Source organism: Colletotrichum phormii (genome assembly GCF_030913505.1).
Source record: "Colletotrichum phormii strain CBS 102054 chromosome Unknown BDP81scaffold_1, whole genome shotgun sequence".
Taxonomy (NCBI): Eukaryota; Fungi; Ascomycota; class Sordariomycetes; order Glomerellales; family Glomerellaceae; genus Colletotrichum; species Colletotrichum phormii.
In genome coordinates this window covers 4,342,645-4,364,358 of record NW_026851443.1, presented here as the reverse complement: position 1 = coordinate 4,364,358, position 21,714 = coordinate 4,342,645, and the positions used below count along the sequence as shown (strand labels likewise).

At 53.6% G+C, this 21,714-nt stretch overlaps 5 protein-coding genes across 5 annotated transcripts; 4 read left to right on the top strand and 1 right to left on the bottom strand.

The window, feature by feature from the left end:
- Positions 1-2,876: 2,876 nt before the first annotated feature.
- On the bottom strand, positions 2,877-5,565 carry BDP81DRAFT_364446 (fungal-specific transcription factor). The gene is made up of 5 exons (XM_060586489.1): positions 5,382-5,565; positions 5,178-5,284; positions 4,266-5,046; positions 3,417-4,204; positions 2,877-3,355 (listed from the first exon to the last, which is right to left on the bottom strand). The coding sequence occupies exons 1-5, from the start codon at positions 5,418-5,420 to the stop codon at positions 3,091-3,093; spliced, it is 1,980 nt and encodes a 659-aa protein (XP_060452440.1). The 5' UTR covers positions 5,421-5,565; the 3' UTR covers positions 2,877-3,090.
- Positions 5,566-6,063: 498 nt separating this feature from the next.
- On the top strand, positions 6,064-6,711 carry BDP81DRAFT_414774 (uncharacterized protein). The gene has a single exon (XM_060589393.1). The coding sequence runs from the start codon at positions 6,342-6,344 to the stop codon at positions 6,504-6,506; it is 165 nt and encodes a 54-aa protein (XP_060452439.1). The 5' UTR covers positions 6,064-6,341; the 3' UTR covers positions 6,507-6,711.
- A 16-nt stretch (positions 6,712-6,727) lies between these two features.
- Positions 6,728-11,079, top strand: BDP81DRAFT_477753 (ABC-2 type transporter-domain-containing protein; the record flags this gene model as incomplete). The annotated part of the gene is made up of 3 exons (XM_060594829.1): positions 6,728-7,552; positions 7,604-8,501; positions 8,554-11,079. The coding sequence occupies exons 1-3, from the start codon at positions 6,768-6,770 to the stop codon at positions 11,077-11,079; spliced, it is 4,209 nt and encodes a 1,402-aa protein (XP_060452438.1). The 5' UTR covers positions 6,728-6,767.
- A 529-nt stretch (positions 11,080-11,608) lies between these two features.
- Positions 11,609-12,318, top strand: BDP81DRAFT_467658 (RbsD/FucU transporter). Its single transcript, XM_060594463.1, has 2 exons — positions 11,609-11,860; positions 11,935-12,318. The coding sequence occupies exons 1-2, from the start codon at positions 11,710-11,712 to the stop codon at positions 12,219-12,221; spliced, it is 438 nt and encodes a 145-aa protein (XP_060452437.1). The 5' UTR covers positions 11,609-11,709; the 3' UTR covers positions 12,222-12,318.
- Positions 12,319-19,551: 7,233 nt separating this feature from the next.
- Positions 19,552-21,507, top strand: BDP81DRAFT_307259 (amino acid permease; the record flags this gene model as incomplete). Its single annotated transcript, XM_060583347.1, has 4 exons — positions 19,552-19,708; positions 19,832-20,127; positions 20,189-20,643; positions 20,697-21,507. 4 exons carry the CDS (start codon positions 19,552-19,554, stop codon positions 21,505-21,507), a joined length of 1,719 nt encoding a protein of 572 aa, XP_060452436.1.
- Between the last annotated feature and the right edge of the window lie 207 nt (positions 21,508-21,714).

Here is a 21,714-nt window from a genome sequence, read left to right as displayed (position 1 = left end):
AAGTTAATTGCTGAAGAGCTATGGAAAGTCTGTCCTAGAGTCCGGCTCGAGTCCATCCTATATACAAGTCCTGGTCCTGAACATATCCCTTGTCAATGATCAGTCCCTCTGATCGGGTGAGCGCTCATTGTTCCTGTATGAGCGCTCATTACTTGGCATGAGCGCTCATGGCCCCACCATGGTCGCTCATGTCTTATCTTATCATCACGTGACTTGTACCATAGTTCTTCCGTTCCGTGAGAGGGTGCCTAGTGTCCCTTAGCAAGCTCAACATCACTAGAGAATAACTGTGACATCCTAACTAAGGAATGGAAAGAAACCTTAGGATGGGGCGCGACGAAGGAATCACTTTTGACCTCGATAAGTCCGAACTAATTCACTTCACTAAGAGACGAAAAGACGGAAACCCATCAATCACAGTAGGTTTGCCGGATGGGAGGCATCATACAGTTCAGGCCATCAAAGAAGGCTCTTCTCTACGCTAGCTCGGTGTTCACTTCGACCGTAAACTCACATTCAAGAGTCACGTAAGAAACCTCTCCGCAAAGGCATGCCAAGTAGTCAATGGACTACGGGGACTAGGGAACACTGTCTGGGGCGCGCCTACGTACTTACTTCGTCGAGCGATCACCTCTTATATACTACCCACTCAGTACTATGCATCTGAAGCATGGTGGCCCGGCAAGAGCCGGATAAAGAATGGACGTACTATCTCAAACGGGGTTGGTAGTCTGCTACACCAACTGGACGCGACGCAAACCAAAGCCATCAGAGCGATGGTCCCCGTATACAGAACGACGCCTATACCGATCCTACAGCGCGAGGCGGCTCTACCCCCAGCAGAGGTAATACTAGACGCGAAGCTCCACACAGCATCCACCAGGATCCATCGTCTGGACGAGCGACACCCTCTCCGAACGAGACTCAGGGACAAATCAGGACCAGACTCACGGCTACGACGAATAGCAAGCCTCGTAAGCAAAAATACCGAATACATCGATCCGTTAGAACTCCCCCCTTGGGAGCAACTAGCGGACTGGCAGACAGCCCTCGCCAGGGTCGGCTACGATCCTAATAAGACCAAAGAAGAACAGGCCCTCTCCTTTACAGGCAGGATAGCAACTTTCTCCAAGCGGGACATTATTATCTATACTGACGGGTCCCAGATGTCGGACGGCAGCAGCACCTCCGCCGGAGCAGGCTGGGTAGGGTACCAAGCTATACGGTAGATCTTCCGCGGATCCGAACCACTCGGCTCCCAAACTGAGGTATATGACGCGGAGGCATATACTACGTATTACGGCCTAATAGAAGCCACCCGGGCTCCTACGGCTCGTATGGTAGATAACGTCCACATCTGCCTCGACAACCTAGCAGTCGCGGCTAGACTATACTCCCAGAGCACAGGAAGCAGCCAGGCTAGATTTAGGGCCTTCAATAGGCTCTCTTCCTCCTGGACTCGGAGACAAAGAGAGAGCTGGACAACCCCCGGCAGGGTTTATGTTTGGTGGTGCCCTGGGCACACGGGAGTACCAGGAAATGAAGAAGCGGATGCTCTAGCCAAGGAAGCCTGCAAACTAATCCCAAAATCACAACCACAGCCCTCATTAGCGCACCTAGAAAGGCAAGCTAAAGCAGCTGCCTTCCAAGCCTTTGCCAGAAAATGGCTGTCCCAATGCCCTCGGCAATATGCCGACCTCGAGATAATTCTTCACCCCAAGCCGCCCGAACTCCGCCTCCCTCGGCACTTACTAGGAAGGCTATACGCAGCAAGATCCCATCATGGAGACTTTGCAGCATACCACGAGAGATTCGCTCATCAAGATGCGTTGCTCAACTGCAGCTGTGGGAAACCCAAGACACCAGTCCATTTCTACTTCTGCAAGCGTGGACGCAAGGCTACACCGCGCTACCTCCGCCAACGTATGGCTAAAGCAAGCATTGATTTCTTGTTAGGTTCTGCTAAGGGAGCCTCTCTTCTATGCGAATGGATAGAGGAGACCAATTTCTTTTCCGAAATTTGCCCGAGTCATTGAACAGGAACGTTAGGTGAAGACGGTAGCCTGTAATATAGTTTAGATTAGTATAGACCATGTCGGCATTGCGCCCGGCACGTCCTTTTGTTACCAGACGTTAAATACATCATCATCATCATCATCATCATCATCAGATACTCTCCTTAAGAACAACAACAAAAACACCAGATGAACCCAACGATATTGCTACCGATCGCGATACCAGGAATGCCTGTGTGACTAACCTGTGGTACACGCAAACCAACAATTACATAGTATTGAGTTAATATTTTGTCATCAAAGGTGGAATTATTCATACGAGGAGCATTGATATCAAGTTTACCATCAAGTGGGGGATGGCGTCAGCATACGCCTTTGTAGTGTTTCTCCAAATCTACTCCTACAATTCCTTTTCATTCATAGAAATAAAGGAAAAAGATCTGATATAACTTCTAATTTATCATTACTCCCCATGTGTGTATGTGCGAATGTACTTCTCCAATTCGCACTTGATGGGATATCTGTTGCGATATTTCCAACAGCCGCAATCAGACCATAATCAATTCAAGCTAGCTATCTACGTGATTTCAGATGTCCAATTTCTCGTCTTTCAAGTGAGAGAGATTTGTATTGAATTTGCAGTTCTGTCTTCACAAACCAGACAGGAAAGGAAGTGCCCCTTGAGGAATTGGATGTGGGATCTCGTAACCAGATGCGCGTAACAGACGTCTTAAGTTTGGGTAACCTTTAGCTTGATCTATGTCTTCAAGGCAGATACGTACAGTAACATTACATCTCGTAGGACAGAGTGGCTTATGCAAATGTGTCATAAGCCGCATCACAAGAGAATCTACAAGCAAAGGCCGAACTATTTTTCATTCGATGGTGATAAATGACTCTGATATTACATTTCAATGTTCATACATGCAGCATATCTCTATGGGTTCCCCATCTAAGACCGATCCCACAAGCCAGTAAAAGCCTTGCCAGCTCGATCAATTGCCCCCAACACCAAAGCGCCCGCTGTATCCCAGGTTTCGGTCACATACAATTCGTGTTGTTTTCTTTCTCTCATTTAAGCCAGTTCCTGCAGTTCTTGTTCCCGCCGCGCCTTGGCAATAGCGCACTTTCCCAACCGGGTGAGCTCCGCCACGAAATCATCCACAATCTTGACGTGGGCGACTTCGTTGGGCGTCAGATGACGGTTCCGCATGCCCTCGATGAGTTCCGGGACCGAGTTGAGGAGCTCGATATCTTCCTCGGATTGGGGGTTCAGGGGCTGCAGGAGGAGACTGCAAAAGATTGTGAGGATTGCTGACATGGGGTAGAATACCACCATCCTGGAAATCAGACGTTAGCACCTTAATTCATCTTGTCCAAATTTCAGGGTAAGCAACTCACCAGAAGGCCACCTGTTCCACGCCGTGGATCGCTGCGCGGAGGAAGTAGAGCGTAGATCGGCTGGCCTGCACAGAGAGGGCCTGGCTCGAACTGACGCCCTCCAGACCGCTTCCTTCACGGCTTGCCCAACAGCGGCATCGCCCGCTTGCTCGGTGTATCATTGCCATCAAGTAATGATACTCAAAGTGAAGGATAATCTCCTCCATACTCAGCCGTCCCTTTCTAACGACCGCCGTGCCCCGAGGGAACGTCAACGTCGGCCGGTAGGATGATGGAACCGACGAACGCCATCGTTCGAGCTCGTCATCGAGTTCGCGGATATCCCTGAGCAGTTCCGCATCGCCCTTCTTCAGGGCTGATTGAGAGTACAACTTCGTGGAAATTTGAGATTTGATGATGGTCAACTGCAGGGAGTCGGGTGCCAAGGCCGACGTGATAGTTGCCTCGTCGAGGAAAGACGGCGAGCCGCCCGTGAGGTCATCTATGCTCCGGATCCACCAATCCATCTTTGGCAAAGTCAAGTCGCAATGTTCATCATGGATACTGGGGGGCTGTCCCGTCCGAAGGGAGATGTCCTTGTCGAGCTTGTAGGATAACCAGAAGAGTCTGCGGAGTTGATTCCTCACGCGCGAGGTGTGGTCGTCTTCAGCTTGCTGGGGTGTCTGGCATGGAGTGGGACGGCTCGATCCGGGCTCGAGGTGTCCGCCAAGCATGAACAAGACTCGACATGTGGCGGACTGGAACATGGCACCTTGTTGCAGGTGGCCGCAGAAAAGGTGATACATACCCTATTGATAAGAAGCGTCAGTAAGGTTTAGAGTTGCAGACACTATGGAAAATAATGCTTACCAGCATGAAGACTGTCTCGAGGGCAGTGATGTTGGTACCCTGCAGGATGACTGCCACCAGTCTCTGGGCGGCACCTGCGCAGGCCTCGCCGTCAATCTCGGGTGTTGAGTTCCATTCTCCCTGGAAGAGGGAAACGACGGCGAAGAAAGCAAAGACACATGCCTTTGCCGTCACGGCCTCGAGAGATGCTTTACCATTGGATCGCTGATAAGCCAGCTCGATTGTCTCTTGGAAGAGGACAAAGTCGATTACTGGAAACGATAAGCCGAACTGGGATGCTCGGAAGAGGGCGAGATACTCTTCAACAACTGTCCTATCAGGAAGCTCTCCAGTAGCATTCACTTCTGGGAAGTCTATAAAGATTGGGACTGGATGTTGTGTCTGCCACAAAGGACCCATGCCAAACAAGGTGTGAAAGGAAGCATCTTCTCCAGCGCGAGAGCGGATCCATTCTTGGCCGTCGGCGGAGAAGAATGGAATACCATTGTAGGAGCTGACATCGCCCAGATAGTAACCGGCAAAATGCAGCTTACCCACGGTAGCTCCGGAAGCAGCCCGGGCTGATGAGTCATAAGATCGGGTTTGGGTTGTGTCCGGATTGCCGTCGGCGGCCGGCGGATCCGGACCAACAGTCGACATGGGCGCCGATGATGACGATGGGGACGCGGTGGAATCATCCCGGGTCCCTCCTTCCCCCCCTGCATCTTGGTTACGCCGAGCCGCCTCCAAGGCCTTCTCGATACGGTTGAGGCGTTCGACTAGGTCTTTTTCTGATCCCGCCCTGCACGGGTCGTAAATCTTTTTGTTAGTCTTGGCTACTTTCCATAGCACAAATTACTCAACTCTCCCGAACGGGTGGATACCTGAAAGGTATCCACTGGGACGGGACCGGAGGGGCGGAGGTCCTCTTACCTCGCTGTGGCCACACGCTTCTTCACCTTGGTGGCCCGGTTGAAAGTGCACGCCATGCCGTGGTGCTTGCACCAGTTGCATTGTGGGACTGCTCCATCACACTGAATCTATCAAAGTTGGAAGAGAGCAAAAAAGATCAGCATTGTGTTTGTGAGACTGGAAACTCCAACATAACTCAACCTGAAAACGAGCCGGGAAACATACCTTTCGCCTGTGACAGGAATCACACGCTCTCTTCCTCATATTGGCCTCTGATTCGACGAAAGGCCGCCGCTCAACGCGGCACGCAGCTTTTTCCAAGGAGGGAATAGAACAAATGAAAAAAAAAAAACCGAAATCAGCCGCGTCGGGAAGGTAGCCGATATGGCAACGTGTGTGTCTCTCACGCCAAAAGGTGATTGAGGAACCTGAAATTGGCTGACACCAGGACTGTCGTTCCCCCCTTTGGTTGATGTATCGAAACCCCCGCTGACTCAGCGGCAAACCGCCTTATGTGACTAAGCGGCAAAGATAAATGCGGATAAACCTTAAATGTTTCTCCGTTTTTGATTGGTTCCGAAACATAAAACCTTGACGCAAAACTTCAGGCGACTCCACCGTCATCTCCAGAACCAACGCCCGTGCCCGGCGCTTCGACACACGCCGCGTCGACCATCCACACCGGTCCAAGCTAACAACCCCATGGCGCCCGCCCCCCCACTCGAATGCTGGCAGCGCGGCCCCGACTTTCCTCAATGATCCCGATGGACATTTCACTTTTGACGAGCTTGCCGCTGAGTCAGCGGATATTATCTAATTAATGACACGTTTGGTCCGATCTTAGACACCAGATTATGAGGCTCTCGGGGACTATCCCAGGGATGGACCCAGTCTGCCGGCTCTGGCACGCCTGGCCCAACTTCTGGCTCCACGGCATCCCGCACACCTCGGACAGGGTCCAACGCCGAAGGAGCCACATGCCACGACCTGAGTTGACGTGAATTGCAGGGTTCACCCAACAAACAATTTTGTTTTTTTATCCTCTTATCAAGTAACAAGTGGGACGAAAACCACATTATTCAGCGGACTAAAGACCCCCAGAGACCATGTTACCACGCAGTGTGCGCGCACTTCGGACTAAAGCATGGGGTTCCAGAAGCTTTTTCGTCCGCACATCTCGTCATTATGGACGGGATGATGGGATACCTGGGACCGCCTAGGACGCCTGAGACGCCTTGTCACCAATTACCAATGGCCACTATGATCTGTCTGCCTACCACTATCTGTCCGCAGGGCCCGATTGGGACCCGTATTATACGATCAAGGGGGTTGCACAGAGATCTCAGGTAATAATGAATCGGCATCCCGTCAGTCCCCATGAGGCCGAAACCGACTTGGCTTTCAAGTCCGGCCGGAGCTAAGGGGCAGGGCAAATGGGGATAACAAAAATAGTTGAAAACAAATAAGTGGCCCGGCACCCTTGATATACATCCTATAAGCTTCTGTTACAACCTTCTTCTTATCACCGTCTTCTCCTTTCAATGTTGATCCTTCACACTTGACACCCAAAGAGATACTATCAAAGCTCTTCGTCAACACGTGGCAGGCATCATGGAGTCAGACGGCACGCTGGGAGGCGGCTCAAACTACGAGCAGTCTCTCGAACTCAGCAACCTACCCGACAATACCACCTGGTCCCTCAAACACAAGGTCGAAGCCGTTCGACAGAGAGATGAACGCTCAGGATTCCCCGCCCGCGAGCTGGGCGTGACATGGAAGAACCTCACGGTCCAGGCCGTCGGCGCCGATGCGTCACTTCACGAAAACGTCATCTCCCAATTCAACATCCCCAAGCTCGTCAAGGAGTCTCGTAGCAAGCCTCCTCTGAAGACCATCCTGGATAACACCCATGGCTGCGTCAAGCCCGGCGAGATGCTCCTGGTCCTCGGCCGTCCGGGGTCAGGATGCACAACGTTGCTCAACATGTTGGCGAACCACCGCCGAGGATACACCTCAGTCTCTGGCGATGTCCACTACGGCTCTATGCCCGCCGAGGAAGCGCAGCGATATAGGGGTCAAATCGTCATGAACACCGAGGAGGAACTCTTCTTCCCTACCCTGACCGTTGGCCAGACTATGGACTTTGCAACTCGCCTCAAGATCCCTTTCAAACTTCCCGAGGGTGTTGCCTCCAACGAGGAGCTGCGCGAGGAGAACCGAGATTTCTTGCTGGAGTCTATGGGAATCCAGCACACCTTCGACACCAAGGTCGGAAACGAATTCGTCCGTGGTGTGTCCGGAGGAGAGCGGAAGCGTGTGTCCATCATCGAGACTTTGGCAACGAGAGGATCAGTCTTTTGCTGGGATAACAGCACCCGCGGTTTGGACGCCAGCACGTAAGTCTTTGCTCGCTGTCTAGATGGCCATGTAAGCTGACCACCTTCTAGGGCCCTCGAATATACCAAGGCGGTCCGTGCCATGACCGACGTCCTCGGTCTCGCATCCATCGTCACCCTTTACCAAGCAGGCAACGGTATCTACAACCTCTTCGACAAGGTTCTTGTTCTCGACAACGGCAAGGAGATGTACTACGGACCAATGGAGGAGGCCAGACCCTTTATGGAACAGCTCGGATTCATCTGCTCCGACGGCGCCAACGTCGCTGACTTTCTCACCGGTGTCACCGTTCCCACAGAAAGAGCGATTCAATCAGGAAAGGAAAAGACGTTCCCTCGCACACCCGAAGCTCTGAGAACCGAGTATGAAAAGTCAGACATCTACCCCCGGATGATGGCAGAATACGACTTCCCGACCCTGGAGGAGACCAAGGAGAGGACGAGATTGTTCCAACAGGGCGTCGCCATGGAGAAGCACAAGCAGCTCCCCGCCAACAGCGCTCTCACGACGAGTTTCTATATCCAGGTCAGGGCCTGCGTCACCAGACAGTACCAGATTCTCTGGGGTGATAAGGCAACCTTCATCATCACGCAAGTGTCCACCTTGATTCAAGCTCTCATCGCCGGTTCCCTCTTCTACCAAGCTCCCAACACGTCTGGTGGTCTCTTCCTCAAGGGCGGTGCCCTCTTCTTCGCTCTCCTCTTCAACAGTCTGCTGTCCATGTCCGAGGTCACCAGCTCCTTCACCGGCCGTCCCGTGTTGATCAAGCACAAGTCATTTGCCTACTACCACCCTGCCGCTTTCTGCATTGCGCAGATCGCTTCTGATATCCCGGTTATCCTGTTCCAAATCTCGGTCTTCTCTATAGTACTGTACTTCATGGTCGGATTGAAGACGACGGCTGCGGCGTTCTTCACCTTCTGGATTGTCGTTGTGGCAACTACCATGGTAAGCAGCGTTGCTCTTCCCTTCTTATGACTCCTAACTAACTCGCCTGTAGTGTATGACTGCGATGTTCCGCTCCATCGGCGCCGGCTTCCAGACTTTCGACGGTGCGTCAAAGGCCTCTGGTTTCATGGTTACCGCTTTGATCATGTACTGTGGTTACATGATTCAGAAGTCTCAGATGCACCCGTGGTTTGTCTGGATCTTCTGGATCAACCCTCTGGCATACGCTTTCGATTCTCTCATGTCAACCGAGTTATACGGACAACTGATTCCCTGCGTTGGACCCAATCTGGTGCCGAGCGGCCCAGGATACACCGACTCTGCCCACCAGTCGTGTGCCGGTGTCGCCGGCGCCATCCAGGGATCAACCAGCGTCACCGGGGAACAGTACCTCTCCGCCCTGTCCTACAGCCACAGCCACGTGTGGAGAAACTTTGGCATCGTCTGGGCCTGGTGGGTTCTCTTCGTCGTCCTCACCATCATCTCCACCTCGAGATGGCGCTCGACCGCCGAGGGCGGAGCATCCCTGCTCATCCCCCGCGAGAACGCCCACGTCACCAAAGCCATCCGCGACGACGAGGAAGCCCAATCGTCCGAGGAGACCGCTGCCAGGAACGGCAAGAGCGACGAGAAGCAGGACAGCAGCAGTAACGATGACAACCTCGTTCGCAACACCTCCATCTTCACCTGGAAGAACCTCACCTACACCGTCAAGACCCCATCTGGAGACCGCGTCCTGCTTGATAACGTTCAGGGATGGGTCAAGCCCGGTATGCTCGGTGCCTTGATGGGCTCCTCTGGTGCCGGAAAAACGACGCTTCTTGATGTTCTGGCCCAGCGCAAGACCGACGGTACCATTCATGGATCCGTCATGGTCGACGGTCGGGAACTTCCCATGTCCTTCCAGCGATCCGCCGGATACTGCGAACAGCTCGACGTTCACGAGGCGTACGCCACTGTCCGTGAGGCCTTGGAATTCTCTGCCCTGCTCAGACAAAGCCGTGACATCCCGCGCGCTGAGAAGCTCGCCTACGTCGACACCATCATCAACCTCTTGGAACTCCACGACCTCGCTGACACCCTCATCGGAACCACCGGCAACGGACTCTCCGTCGAACAGCGAAAGCGCGTCACCATTGGCGTGGAACTCGTATCCAAGCCCAGCATCCTCATTTTCCTCGACGAGCCCACCTCAGGATTGGACGGCCAGTCCGCCTTTAATACTGTCCGCTTCCTCCGCAAGCTCGCCGACGTAGGCCAAGCCGTTCTCGTCACCATCCACCAGCCGTCCGCCCAGCTCTTCTCCCAGTTCGACACCCTCCTCCTGCTCGCAAAGGGCGGCAAGACGGTCTACTTCGGCGATATCGGCGACAACGCAAAGACCATCCGCGACTACTTTGGCCGCTACGGCGCCCACTGCCCCGAGGAAGCCAACCCGGCCGAGCATATGATTGACGTCGTCTCGGGTCACCTCTCCAAGGGCAAGGACTGGAACGAAGTCTGGCTGGCCTCGCCCGAGCACGAAAACGTCACAAAGGAACTCGACCACATGATCCAGGACGCCGCCGCCAACCCCCCCGGAACCGTTGACGACGGCCACGAGTTCGCCCTCTCCATCTGGGACCAGATCAAGATCGTCACCCACCGCATGAACGTCTCCCTCTACCGCAACGTCGACTACGTCAACAACAAGTTCGCGCTGCACATCTTCTCCGCCCTCTTCAACGGCTTCTCCTTCTGGATGATTGGCGATTCGGTCGGCGATATCCAGATGCGCCTCTTCACAATCTTCAACTTCATCTTCGTCGCCCCCGGCGTGCTCGCCCAGGTCCAGCCCCTCTTCATCGACCGCCGCGACATATTCGAGACCCGCGAGAAGAAGTCTAAAATGTACTCCTGGGTCGCCTTCGTCACCGGCTCCATCGTCTCCGAGGTGCCCTACCTCATCATCTGCGCCGTCCTCTACTTCGTCTGCTGGTATTACACCGTCGGCTTCCCCGGCGACTCCTCCCGCGCCGGATCAACCTTCTTCGTCATGCTCATGTACGAGTTCGTCTACACCGGCATCGGCCAGTTCATCGCCGCCTACGCCCCCAACGCCGTCTTCGCCTCCCTTGTCAACCCTCTCATCATCGGTATCCTCGTCTCCTTCTGCGGTGTCCTCGTCCCGTACTCCCAGCTCCAAAACTTCTGGAAGTACTGGATGTACTGGATCAACCCGTTCAACTACCTCATGGGCAGCATGCTCGTCTTCGACGTCTGGGGCACAAAGGTCGAGTGCAAGAGCAAAGAGTTTGCCCTCTTTGACCCGGTCAACGGCACGACGTGCGCGGAGTACCTGGCGGATTACATCCAAGGCAAGGGCTCCAGCAGCAACCTCATCAACCCTGAGGCCACGTCCGGCTGCAGGGTCTGCCAGTACACCGACGGCAGCGATTACCTAAGGACGATCAACCTGATGGATTACTACTACGGCTGGCGCGATGCGGCCATTGTGGTCATCTTCGCCCTCAGCTCGTATGCCCTGGTGTACCTTCTCATGAAGCTCCGAACCAAGACCTCTAAGAAGGCAGAGTAAACTCACTCGCTCAATCTTTGGGTTCCGAACTTTCATCTCTCTCACTATCTCACGCATGTACCTCTCTCTCTCTCTCTCTCTCTCTCTTATATCACGTAACACTAGATACCTCGTACGCAGCTGCAGCATCTTAGATTGCATCTCTCTCGCGGGTAGATCTCGGGATTAGCAATGGGTGGTCTTCGTGTGTTTTTTGTCAATTGTATGCATCCAAGCCAATGCATCAAAATTTCTCTTTCATCTTAGGGCCGGAGTAGATCTCATTCGGGATGGATTCATTATTGGGTAAATGTAATAGACATCAAGTTCAATAGAATGGGACATATCAATCTTAATCATGTCAAATCGTCAGTCATTTGATTTTCTCCCAACGTACAGTGACCCCTTCAGTCAAAGACCTCTCGATGAAAGTGACTGCTTGGCGATAAGAGGCTGTCGAGGGTCATCTCATCAAGTTTGCCTCATCGAATTTCAGTACGCGTAAGGGGCTTCGCTGGTCCCACCTTTCCGAAACGGGCGTGGGGGACCTTCACCTCACCGCCAACGACATCAAGACACCTCACACACAGACTCAAGACCAAAACTCTTAACAGTTCTCAACCTTGCTTCATCGTCCCAAATCAGCCGAAAATGCCTCTCAAGGGAATCTCCCCCGTCATCTCCCCCGACCTGCTCAAGGTCCTGGCCGAAATGGGCCACGGCGATGAGATTGTCCTCGCCGACGCCCACTTCCCCTCTCATTCAATCTGCCCGCCTCACATCCCCGTCCTAAGGGCCGACGGTAAGTTTCTTACCACTTCAACTTTTGCACCCCTTTTTTGCGAGGCAACACGAGAGATTCTGACAAGGAATAAGGCATCACCGTCTCCCGCCTACTGGCCGGCATCTCCCCTCTTCTCGAACTGGACAACTACGGCGTCGTGCCCGTCATCATGATGGAGGTTGTCAAGGGCGACACCTTTGACGCGAGCGTCGAGTCCGACTTTAGATCATCGCTCAAGTACGACGGCGAGATTGAGAAGCTGGAGAGGTTTGCGTTTTACGAGCGGTCCAAGAAGGCCTTTGCGATTGTGGCGACGGGGGAGACGAGGAAGTATGGCAACATTATCCTCAAGAAGGGCGTTACACCCATTACTGAATAGAGTATTCAATTCAAAAGGGAAAATTACGGCCATTGATTGCTCCTCGCTTCGAGATCCGTAGCCTTCTGGCTTTTGGTTACCTTGTCCGAAATCTTCACTACCTCTGACCTTGCTCCATCTCCAAATTTTCGGGCCGCCGTCGCTGTTCCACCTGATGATCTGCAGCACATTGACGTCAGACTCAGACTTCTTGGGATTAACTAGGATGCTAGTGACAAAGATGCTATTCATCCCGATTCCGGCTAGGATGGATGGCTTGGCTGGCATCGACAAAGACCCAAGCCAGATCTGGGATGAAGCCCAGGAGAGATGATGCACCAGTCGGCACAGGATTAATTTCAAAGCCACGAACAATGACTTGGAGCTTTGCAAAAGTGCGAGTCGTGACCGCCAAAAAAATTGAGTGATGGATCAAGTATACTCAATCGCTAATAGAAAAGAATGAGGAATAGGAGTTCAAGGGCCGTGATAAAGATGAAAATAAGAATAAAGGCCCCCAGGGTTAGGGTTGGCGCCTTATAACTATGACCAGAACTCGATCTCGACTCATCCTCCCTGTAGAGCCATGATTTGGCAAAGACACCCCATTTTGGTGGTTCCCCAGATGAGTGTTTTCGTCTAGAATTCTATACGGGCTGCCATTAGGCTTCCTCATTCATGTTAGTAGTAATTAACCACATCAGCATTTAATTCCATAATTCTATCCTGCCGCCAGGCTTCCTCGCTTCCTTGTTACTCAAGCTGAGGCTTTACAGCACCTTCGTCTCAATGTTGATGATAACGCCCAATGTCGCAAAAGCCCTTGGCACAGCCACAGGACTTGTAGGGCATTTACTACCCTATTGAGATTCATTCTTCTATAGCAGGGGCGTTGTCCAACATTCGTTCCGGCGTTTAGATACGCCTAGATTTCATCACATATTCTCTTGGCATCCGCGTCTTGCTCAAAATACCTTGCCATAAAAGATCAAGCCCGCCTTCCCGATACAGCCTCCTTTCCAGGGACATCTTCTTTAGTACGGTCGTACTCAGATTGAACGAGCCGCAAACCACATGTAGGCCGCATCCGAACTACCCGTTCAACATCCCAATTAAGCTCAGGGGGTCACCAGCCGTTGCCGCCAAGCCACACATGCGGAAGGTCCAACGGCTGGGCGCCTCAATGGTTCAAAAGGCTGCCCTCGGTTCAATACACGCTTGTGGTGCAGTCTGTCCAATGACAGTCGGTTTGAACAAAATCAAATCTAGAGGACTCAGGGTTTTTTGGTCGCGGATGGAATCGAATTGAAAGACACAAGACGCATGTGGCGTGCTTGGCCCTCGGAGGAAGTGGATCAAACTCAAGACACGGGTTCGGCGACACTCGACTCGTGCCGTATTTATAGCCTGGCCTAGAGGTCGGCCGAGGCATGTTGGTTGATTCAAGACGGAAGTCGGCGGGACGTTTGCTTACAGCGCCGCCTTTACTACCTACCTACCTACATTTGCGACTGAGGCGCAAAGCCAAAGGTCTGGTATGTTTCCGTAAGCTCAGTGAGACAACGTCGCAGTAAGCTCAAAAGGTTCCACCGAACAGGCGCAGTCGCAGAGCTCCAATTCCCCATCGCCAAGCTGGTTCCTTGCCACAGTGGACACTGGAACACGTTTTTGCTGCGCAGACCACCCAGCGACCCGCTGCCGTCTGAACAGAGTCGTGTTTTGTGGATGGCGAGGGGAAAATCTGGGGAGTTGTTGTCAAGTACGTAAAAGAAACGGAGGTTAATTGGCATGCGGGCCAGCGATTCAGTTCTCATATCGTGTGCGATTCCACTTCCCCGGAGCGAAAGGGACGTTGTCAATCGTGGTGTGCTTTTTCTCTCCTTGCGCGGTGGTGTGTTCCTTGACACGCTATTAGTCACGATAACTCCCCCGCATCCCAGTCTCTGGGCGAACTCGAACTCGAGCAATACCTAATGGCAGGCTACAGAAGATCCTTTGGCGCCTTGGGTATCCGTAATCAGTTGCGACTTGTGAGCCAAGAGGATGGATGCTGTTGGAAGCTCGCTTGGGTCGCCAATCGCAAGCCGACTGGGCGACTGGGCAAGTACCCGTCAATATGGTATGACCAAGGTGCCGTGATTCCATGGCTTTGCTCGGCGCATCCAATCGAGCCTGCACACCAAGACGATCGGAAGTCTTTGCTCTGGGTCAAGCTTTGGGCCCTGAGATGCCAAACTCTTGGATTTTGGGGAATCTCCAACGACATGTCTTGGGAGCTTGCTATATCGAACAGGACTCGCAGCATCTCAGGGTGTTCATCACGGATGCGCCCCGAAAACGACTAATTTCGCAGATTCTTTAGAACTTTTGGCGAACTATCCTTTTTCTTGGGTGATGGCTGTGTGATTTTGAGTTGGAAGCAAGCGAGTGTGCCTTCCCGAAGCGTCGCTAGCCTAAGTTGATTGACACTCTTGGCGTCAGCGGTCGTGGTGGTAAGAGAGAACTCAAAAGTTCGTATGCGCAACGGACGAGACTTCAACCAGCTCAGGTATCTGGCATCTGGCGCATATTAGTAGGTCTTGGCTCGCGTCAATCGAAAACGCCTCATTCACTGAATATGGCCGACGGATAGCCCGTTCCTAACCGTGACACCGTGGATGCCACTGATTGTCCAAACAAACCGCCGCAGTCTCGTCGCCACGGGGGAGGAATGGTGCTGATAAGCGTCGCCACCCCTCCCAGGATGCGCCCCGAGCGCCTCACGGATCACATATGCCAGATAAGGCCACAAGAGGGCACAAGTGCCAGCCAAGACAATTGTCATTTGGGTCAACCTTCAGTGACATATTGAGACAGATATCCGAAGCCACGGAACGCCAAATGACATTAGGTGCAGTCGCGGGTGGGTTGGCGCGCTCGGATGACACGACGGGAGAAAAAAGATGGGCCGTTTCGACCAAATTGAGACAATTCTAGTTGAGATGTCCTGAATCGTGGCGAGAAAGTGGGCGCGTTGCGAACTTTCGACCAACGAGGTTATCAAGACAGCACCGAGCGACAGAGCGAATGACGGCAGGGCCGACTCTGGTATCAATGGCAGATATCGTGACAAGGGATGGTTGATGGTGGGCGAGGAGGAGCGCCAGGTTCGCCAGCGGTGCTGTCACTGTCTCTGTCTCTGTCTCTGTTTTGTTAGCAGATGCGTATGACACACGCACATCATGTACCATGTAGGATCGCCCATGAAGGACTGTTATCTTTTGCCGAGACTTTATTCCCCATATTTCCCGCCAGAGGGGGAAATGTTGTGTGTTTTGTAGACCAATTGCAGCACATGGTGATGCAACCCCCAGGGATGCGGACGGGCAAGGACGAGGAAGCATTGCGTGGGTATTCGTAGGCTCTTCCGTCAAATGGCAACCACCAAACAACGTAGCTCGATTAGTTTGGCTGGCGGTGGGTTGGGGTACACAGCGCGGCACATTCGAGTCGTGTCGCGCCAGATAGGGCCAGGGATCGAATAGCCAGAGTTTTGCGCAATCAATCAAAACTTTGAACAATATCAAAAGCGCCCCCAACTGGCAGTTGGAGCAGGGTGATGGGGCTGCGGCCGGAGATTGGGCGTCTTGTGTGTGACGCGATGGGAGGTGGGTGGTCCTGTTCGTTCCCTGAGTGGCTCCCCCTCAAAATATTACGGTTGGCTGTACGGATACCTCGCTGTGGGAATACCTAGGTAGTCGCATCGCATCACAAGACGGTTCTCGAGGAGTCGAGGGTGAAAAGGTTGATGGTGTGGTTTGGCGGCCTGGCGGCATTCTAGAAGGATTCCTTCGCATAGTTAGCGGCGGCCTCCCTGTCCTGCGGCGCCCGCCCCTGCGAGGCCAAAGGACGCGCCGAAAGTCAATCAGCGATGAGTGTGACGATCCCCGTCAGCTCCCAGCAGACGATCGAGAGTCTGATACTGATAGGTAGGTATCCGTCTTCGTCCACCGCAAGGGAGCTACACTTTGCAGAGACGCGCCGACATGATGGAAGACATTGGCAGCGGATGCTGGGCGGACCTAGTCACGAGGCGCTGGGCCAAGAAGCGCAAAGAGGCAGGAGAGAAGCTGGAGACCGGCGACCGGGAACCGAGGAAGCCTAGCCGCGAGGGCTGGGCTGGTAGCTAAGGCGTTGCATCTGAGGATTTCGGTCGAGATTGGTTCCAGTAGGATTGGATGGGGGTTTCGCCTTCGTCGCCTCGCCTGTCACGAGCTGTTAGAACTTGAAGAGTCGGGGAAGGGAAGCCCAGACAGAGAATAGTAGTGAGTGGTATCTGTAAGACTGTAAGAGAGGGTCGGACTGCTGCGAGATCCATCAATCAAGCAATAATGCCCCAGTTCTTGGTCCTTCCCAAAGAGGAAGCTCGTCAGGATGGACTTGGATCGTGAGGTACGGCCAAGAGACACCAAGCCGCACAGCCCTGTTCCAGAAGACCTTGGCTGCAGGTCGGTAGCTCCAGGAGGGAGTGAGCCACGGCCTTGGCTTGAGTAGACGAGTTCGCGTAAAGTTGAAGAGTTGTGCGTGTAAGAGAGTGCGAATCTCTCATGCCGAACTGGGAGTAAAACGAGTGCAGATAGAAAGAAGCTAGATTCTGTGTTCTGTCCGTACCAAAGGTAAAGGTATTCGGAGGTAGGTACGAAGATACGTGCATGTACAAGTGTACCTTTACTACCTACCTAAGGTATCGTGAGTGGTCGGCAGGAAGAATTGAGGCAGGCGGGCACTTGTTTAAGGTGAGGAAGGCATGCGGCATGCAGGCGGTAGGTCGCGCATTCCAGTCTTGGGAAGGGTGTGGTGGAGCACCATTCATCCCTTCAGTGCCGTCGCTGCTTCTCTAAGCTGTCCAGGACTCCGGTGTCGTCGAAACGGCGATACACCGGGTCAGTTCATCTCACATTATCACCCCTCATCCTGAAATCTCAAGAGTCTCATCTCAATGTTTGTTTCCCTCATCCCACCTCGATGGATCTTGCTGGCTCACAGACAAACGATTTAATACGGCTGTCGCATGGGCCATTCCTTGCCCCGTCCGAGTTCTCATCGTGCCCCATCTCGCTCCCAGTCTCATGGGTCACTCCTAGCTTGGGACGGATCTCCACTGATAGCGTGCCAGTGGAGCGAGATAGGTGTCCGTAGTGAGTGTGCGCACCCTGCTCATTGAAACGTCCCGCCCAGGTCCCGAACGAGTGAGAGTGAGTGACAGTGACAGTGAGTCTGGAGCTTGAGAGGAGCAGTGAGACTGAGAGTCCGGGCCAGTCGAGTAAAGGGTAAATGCCCGGCAAGGTCCCACCCCCGCGCGCCGCTGCCAAATCAATTTCCATCGCATGGACCCATCCGTACATTTTCCAACCTGAACATACAAATATCGCAACCCATCTCCAGCCGGCACCGTCCACCAGCCAATAACCCTTCTGCCAAGACTCACCAAAAACCAAGACCGGTTCTTCTAATCACTTGGCAAAACCCCCTCATTTGAACCGTCTGGCATCAGCAATCCCTACCGAGCCCACCTTCTGCTCTCAGAAAGCTTACTGGTTCCGCCAAGCCGCTGTGTTGCCTCTGATGGGACATATCCGCCGGCCGTCGACGTCTCTAGACCAAAAGACCTGAGAGAGACGCTTCGTTACCCTCAAGAGGCATCGGGCCACGCGCCGTCGAGCGAACGCATCGTATCCCTCCCAGCGGGCAGTGAACAGCATGCGAGCCTCCGAATCAAACCTCTTATCACAGATCACCAGCCTGCCTGATGGGGCCACCTGAAATGCCGCGTCCCGCAGTCTGATGTCTGATGTCTGAAGGGCAAGGCTCAAGGCTGAACCGACCAAAGCGGTGTTTGCCTGTCTACCGAATCTGCCACGTCGAGTGACACCGATGCAGCCCTTGGATGTGAGGCGAGTTGACGACGTCGCGCTGGGCTAGATATGTGAGATGCTTCGACGATCTCCGCCATCCCACCATCTTCCAAGCCTTGCCATCTTCGCCTTCCACGCAGCTTCCATTGCTTCCGAACACCCACATGATACCTTACATCCGCCATCCGCATCCGCATTCTCATGTACGATGGAAGTGTAGTGTAAACCTCAACCGTGGGCTTTGCGTAGCTGTGCTACATTACACTACTGCTAGATGCCGGTCGTCCCCCTTCACTCCCCTTGACCTACCCTTCCTTCCCTCCCGTCTCACGGCTGACCGACCGGTCCAATCGCCTGCCAAGACTCTGCCGGAGAGACTCATCTACCTGTCTAGACCTCTCAAACTCTAGGTCACCTTCCTACTACCTCCTGGGCATTTTCTGCAAGCTAGCGGCACAGCTATCATGGGTGATTTCCCGGGGAGAAGGTATCCCGGAAACGAAGAAGCAGACGAAGAAGACGGAGAAGAAAAACACCAAGGGACTAACGTAAGACAGGCAAGGTGCCCTTGGCAACTTTTGTACTTTGTAGAAACAATGTACTCCCTCCATCGGGAAATCATGTACAATGTAGGCAAGGTAGGGTCACGGAAGGAAGAAGAGGAGGGGGCGTTGGGTTGTTCACTCAAGCCGGGGTCTCCCTGGTCTCCCTAGTCCATGTTGCAGCTTCCCATCTGTTGGATTCGCGCCGGTGAGCGCGTTCAAGTTGGTTGGTCCCCTTCTCGTCCAGGTCCAGGTCCAGCTCCTCGCCCGAGCCATATGCTGCACCTCCCTCTGTCTGCTTCGATGTCTCTCGAGTCTCGACGGAAGTCTCGAGGGTCTGTCCCTCGTGTTTCCCTTCTGTGTATCCGTAAAGTTACCCTCCGTATCTTACCAACTGCCTGCCTGCCGTACCCCTACCCATCTCGCCAGGTAGTCCTGCCCATCCCGCACACCTTCCCCCTGTCTTTGGTCTGGTCCGTTTCTGCTTGTCCAACATCTTTACACAGTACCTTTACAGATACCTCACATGGTTCCTATACATGGGGCAATGCACCTGCACATGTCTTCGCTCCCGCCGCCGTCGTCGTCGTCGTCGTCGTCGTCGTCGTCGTCGTTGCGCCTGGCTTGTTTCTCCCCTCTGCCTTAGCTCCCCCATCCCCGTCTCCGTCTCTCATTCCGGGTGTTGTCTTGAACCTTTATTAAACGGCATCCCGCGCCGCCTCCCTCTCCATCTCATCCTCTCCTGTCATTCCTCCTACCCCTCATACTCTTGTAGTCCTTTACAGAGTAACACCAGCTTTGTTACTCTCCCGTCGTTGACAAGGGCAAAGGTCACGGCAAGCGTCAACGCGCACTACTTCTTCTTTTCAACCAGTCTCTAGCCTCTGTCCAGAGCTATCGAGCGATATCTTCATCATGACCAAGGACGCTGCCCAAGTCGGCGTGGTTCCGCCCACGTACGACTCCGAAAAGGGCGCCCGCCACACCGCCGGTGATGGCCACGTTCCCGAGAACTTTCGCGAGGATGACTTCATGACCCGCAATGGCTTGAATCTCAAGAGTTTCCAGCGCCGTAAGTCTAAACCCTCAATATCACCGGCATGAACTGCTTTCGGGCCTGTCTCCAACGGGCCAGCATCACATCGCCTCGCGCAGAGATCTCTTCGTAGATGGATCGCTAACGTGATAACGTTAGGTGACTGGGGAACCGGTGACACTGAGCTCGACCGCTCCATGAAGCCTCGTCACTTGCAAATGATCGCCATCGGTGGCTCCATCGGTGCTGGTTTCTTCGTCGGTTCCGGTAGCGCCCTTACCAAGGGTGGCCCGGGCTCTGTCCTCATCTGCTTCTTGATCGCTGGTGTCATGATCTTCAACGTCGTCTATGCTCTCGGTGAACTTGCTGTCCTGTACCCTGTCTCTGGTGGTTTCTACACCTACTCTATTCGCTTCCTCGACCCTTCCTGGGGTTTCGCTATGGGCTGGAATTATGTAAGTCACTTCTCGCCGCACAGCGCAGCGCATCGCATCGCAAAGCTCTAACGTGTCACAGGTCTTCCAATGGGTTATTGTCTTACCACTCGAACTAACAGTCTGCTCGTTTACGATACAATATTGGAACAAGGAAATAAGTGTCGCTGTATGGATCACCATCTTCTGGCTCTTCATCATCTTCATCAACGTTTTTGGAACCTTGGGCTTCGCCGAGGAAGAGTTCATCTCCTCTACTTTCAAGCTCTTTGCCACCGTCATCTTTATGGTCGTCGCCCTCATTCTTATCTGCGGTGGCGGCCCTGAGGGTGGAAAGTACGATGAGTACTGGGGCGACCGTCTCTGGAGCGACCCCGGCGCGTTCCAGAACGGCTTCCGTGGCTTCTGCTCTGTCTTCGTCACTGCCGCCTTTGCCTTCTCCGGTACTGAGCTTGTCGGTCTCGCTGCCGCTGAGTCCGCCAACCCCGCCAAGTCCCTTCCCGGTGCCATCAAGCAGGTGTTCTGGCGTATTACCCTGTAAGTATCTCCCACGTCAAATGTCTCGATCTCTGACTGATCACAGTCGCCAGTTTCTACGTCTTGGGTCTTACCTTTGTCGGCCTTCTCGTCAGCTCTACCGACGAGCGTCTCCTGAATTCCGCCAACCCCTACGCTGATGGTGTTTCCCCCTTCGTCCTGGCCCCTCTTGATGCCCACCTCTACGGATACGACAGCTTCATGAACGTCGTCATTCTCGTCTCCGTTGTCTCTATTGGTGTCTCTTGCGTCTACGGTGGTTCCCGTACCTTGACCGCCCTCGCCCAGCAGGGATACGCACCCAAGATTTTCGCCTACATTGACCGATCAGGCCGCCCCCTGCCTTCCGTCGTCTTCAACCTCGCTTTCGGTGGCCTGGCTTACGTCCGCATGGCATCCTCCGGTGGTGTTGTTTTCGACTGGCTTTTGTCGCTTTCTGGTCTTGCCGCCCTTTTCACCTGGGGCTCCATCTGCGCCGCCCACATTCGTTTCCGCGCTGCGTGGAAGGCTCAGGGTCACACTCTTGATGAGATTCCTTTCCGGGCCATTGGTGGTGTTGCCGGCTCTTGGCTCGGCCTGTTCCTGATTGCCATCTCTTTGATCGCCCAGCTTTTCGTCGCCATCTGCCCCCCTGGTGGTGGTTTCGCCTCCGCCGAGGACTTCTTCAAGGCTTACCTTGCCCTGCCCGTCGTTCTCTTCTTCTGGGCTTGCGGTTACCTGTGGAAGCGCAAGGGCTTCTTGAAGCTTTCCGAGATCGACCTCGATGCTGGTCGCCGTGAGGTTGACTGGGATGAGATTAACGCCTACCGCGCGAAGGTTGCCGCTTGGCCCACGTGGAGACGGTGGGCAAGCACCATCTTCTAAAGGACTCGCTGTCCTTCAAACTTGCTGGATTGTCTAGCACCAAAGGGGAGGAAACATCTGGGGGAAGATGTAAATAGGAGATGTTGGCCTATGAGCAGCTTTAGCTCTCGACATTTCTCACTATCATGATACCTATCTATTTTCTGAACTTGTAATCAGCCATGATATCCCTATCAAGGGCATTAATACATGGGTTGTATTAAACCA